This window comes from Calidris pugnax, unplaced genomic scaffold (genome assembly GCF_001431845.1).
Source record: "Calidris pugnax isolate Ruff unplaced genomic scaffold, ASM143184v1 scaffold605, whole genome shotgun sequence".
NCBI classification, from domain to species: domain Eukaryota; kingdom Metazoa; phylum Chordata; class Aves; order Charadriiformes; family Scolopacidae; genus Calidris; species Calidris pugnax.
In genome coordinates, this window is record NW_015091513.1 from 63999 (window position 1) to 64798 (window position 800).

Consider the following 800-nt stretch of genomic DNA (forward strand, 5'->3'; position numbering starts at 1 on the left):
GCAGATCGCGGGGGAGGCGGGCGTTTTGGGTTTGGGATTTTTTTTTTTTCTTTCTTCCTTTTTTTTTTTTTTTTTTTTTTTTCTCCCCCCCCCCCCTCTTTCCAGCAGGTCCGGAAAACCCCCCCCGCAGGCATGGCGCTGGTGAAGAGCGGTTGGCTTTGGCGACAGAGTAAGTGCCACCTTCACCTTTCCAGGTTGGGACACTCCCCCCCCCAAAAAAAAACCCCATTCCAGAGAGGGGGGGTGGGTTTTTTTTGGCTATGGGATGTTGGGAGGGGGGGAGATGGGCTCGGATCCGGGTGGTTAATCCACGGCAGCGAGGAAATGGCTGCGGCTCAGCCGCTCGGGGATTTACGTAAGAGGAGAGAAGGGACCTTCTGCCACCACGTCCGGAGCACAGCGGGGTGGCACCGAGGTGCCCTGATGGCTTTTTTGGCAGCTTTTATTTTATTGGGGTGGAATTTAAAAGCCACCTGGCCATGCTGCTCCTGGATGCTCCTGCCAGGAAGGAGGAAATTTGGGGGGCTGAGAATTCGAGTGGACGGCACCGGGTCTGGAGGGCGCACCGGCTGTACCACCATGGGGATCACTGCCCTCCTTCACCACCTCCTCCTCCTCCTCCTCCATCCCACCAGGCTCCATCCTGCGCCGTTGGAAGAGAAACTGGTTTGTCCTCTACTTGGATGGCAGTTTGGTTTATTATCACGACGAGACGCAGCGCGACATGGACGGCCGCATCCACATCAAATACAGCTGCCGGGACGTCCGGACCGGCCGCGAGTGCAGAGGTGAGTGAAAGC

The 800-nt window shown here is 57.2% G+C and overlaps 1 protein-coding gene across 1 annotated transcript in view; it reads left to right on the forward strand.

Annotated features, from left to right (window-relative positions):
- PLEKHB1 (pleckstrin homology domain containing B1) overlaps positions 1–800 on the forward strand; it is a 15104-nt gene that overhangs the window by 8868 nt on the left and 5436 nt on the right. The window contains exons 3-4 of the mRNA XM_014961730.1: positions 106–169; positions 636–788. Coding sequence (XP_014817216.1) covers positions 133–169; positions 636–788 — 190 coding nt within the window. The 5' untranslated portion in view covers positions 106–132. The remainder of the gene's footprint in view (positions 1–105; positions 170–635; positions 789–800) is intronic.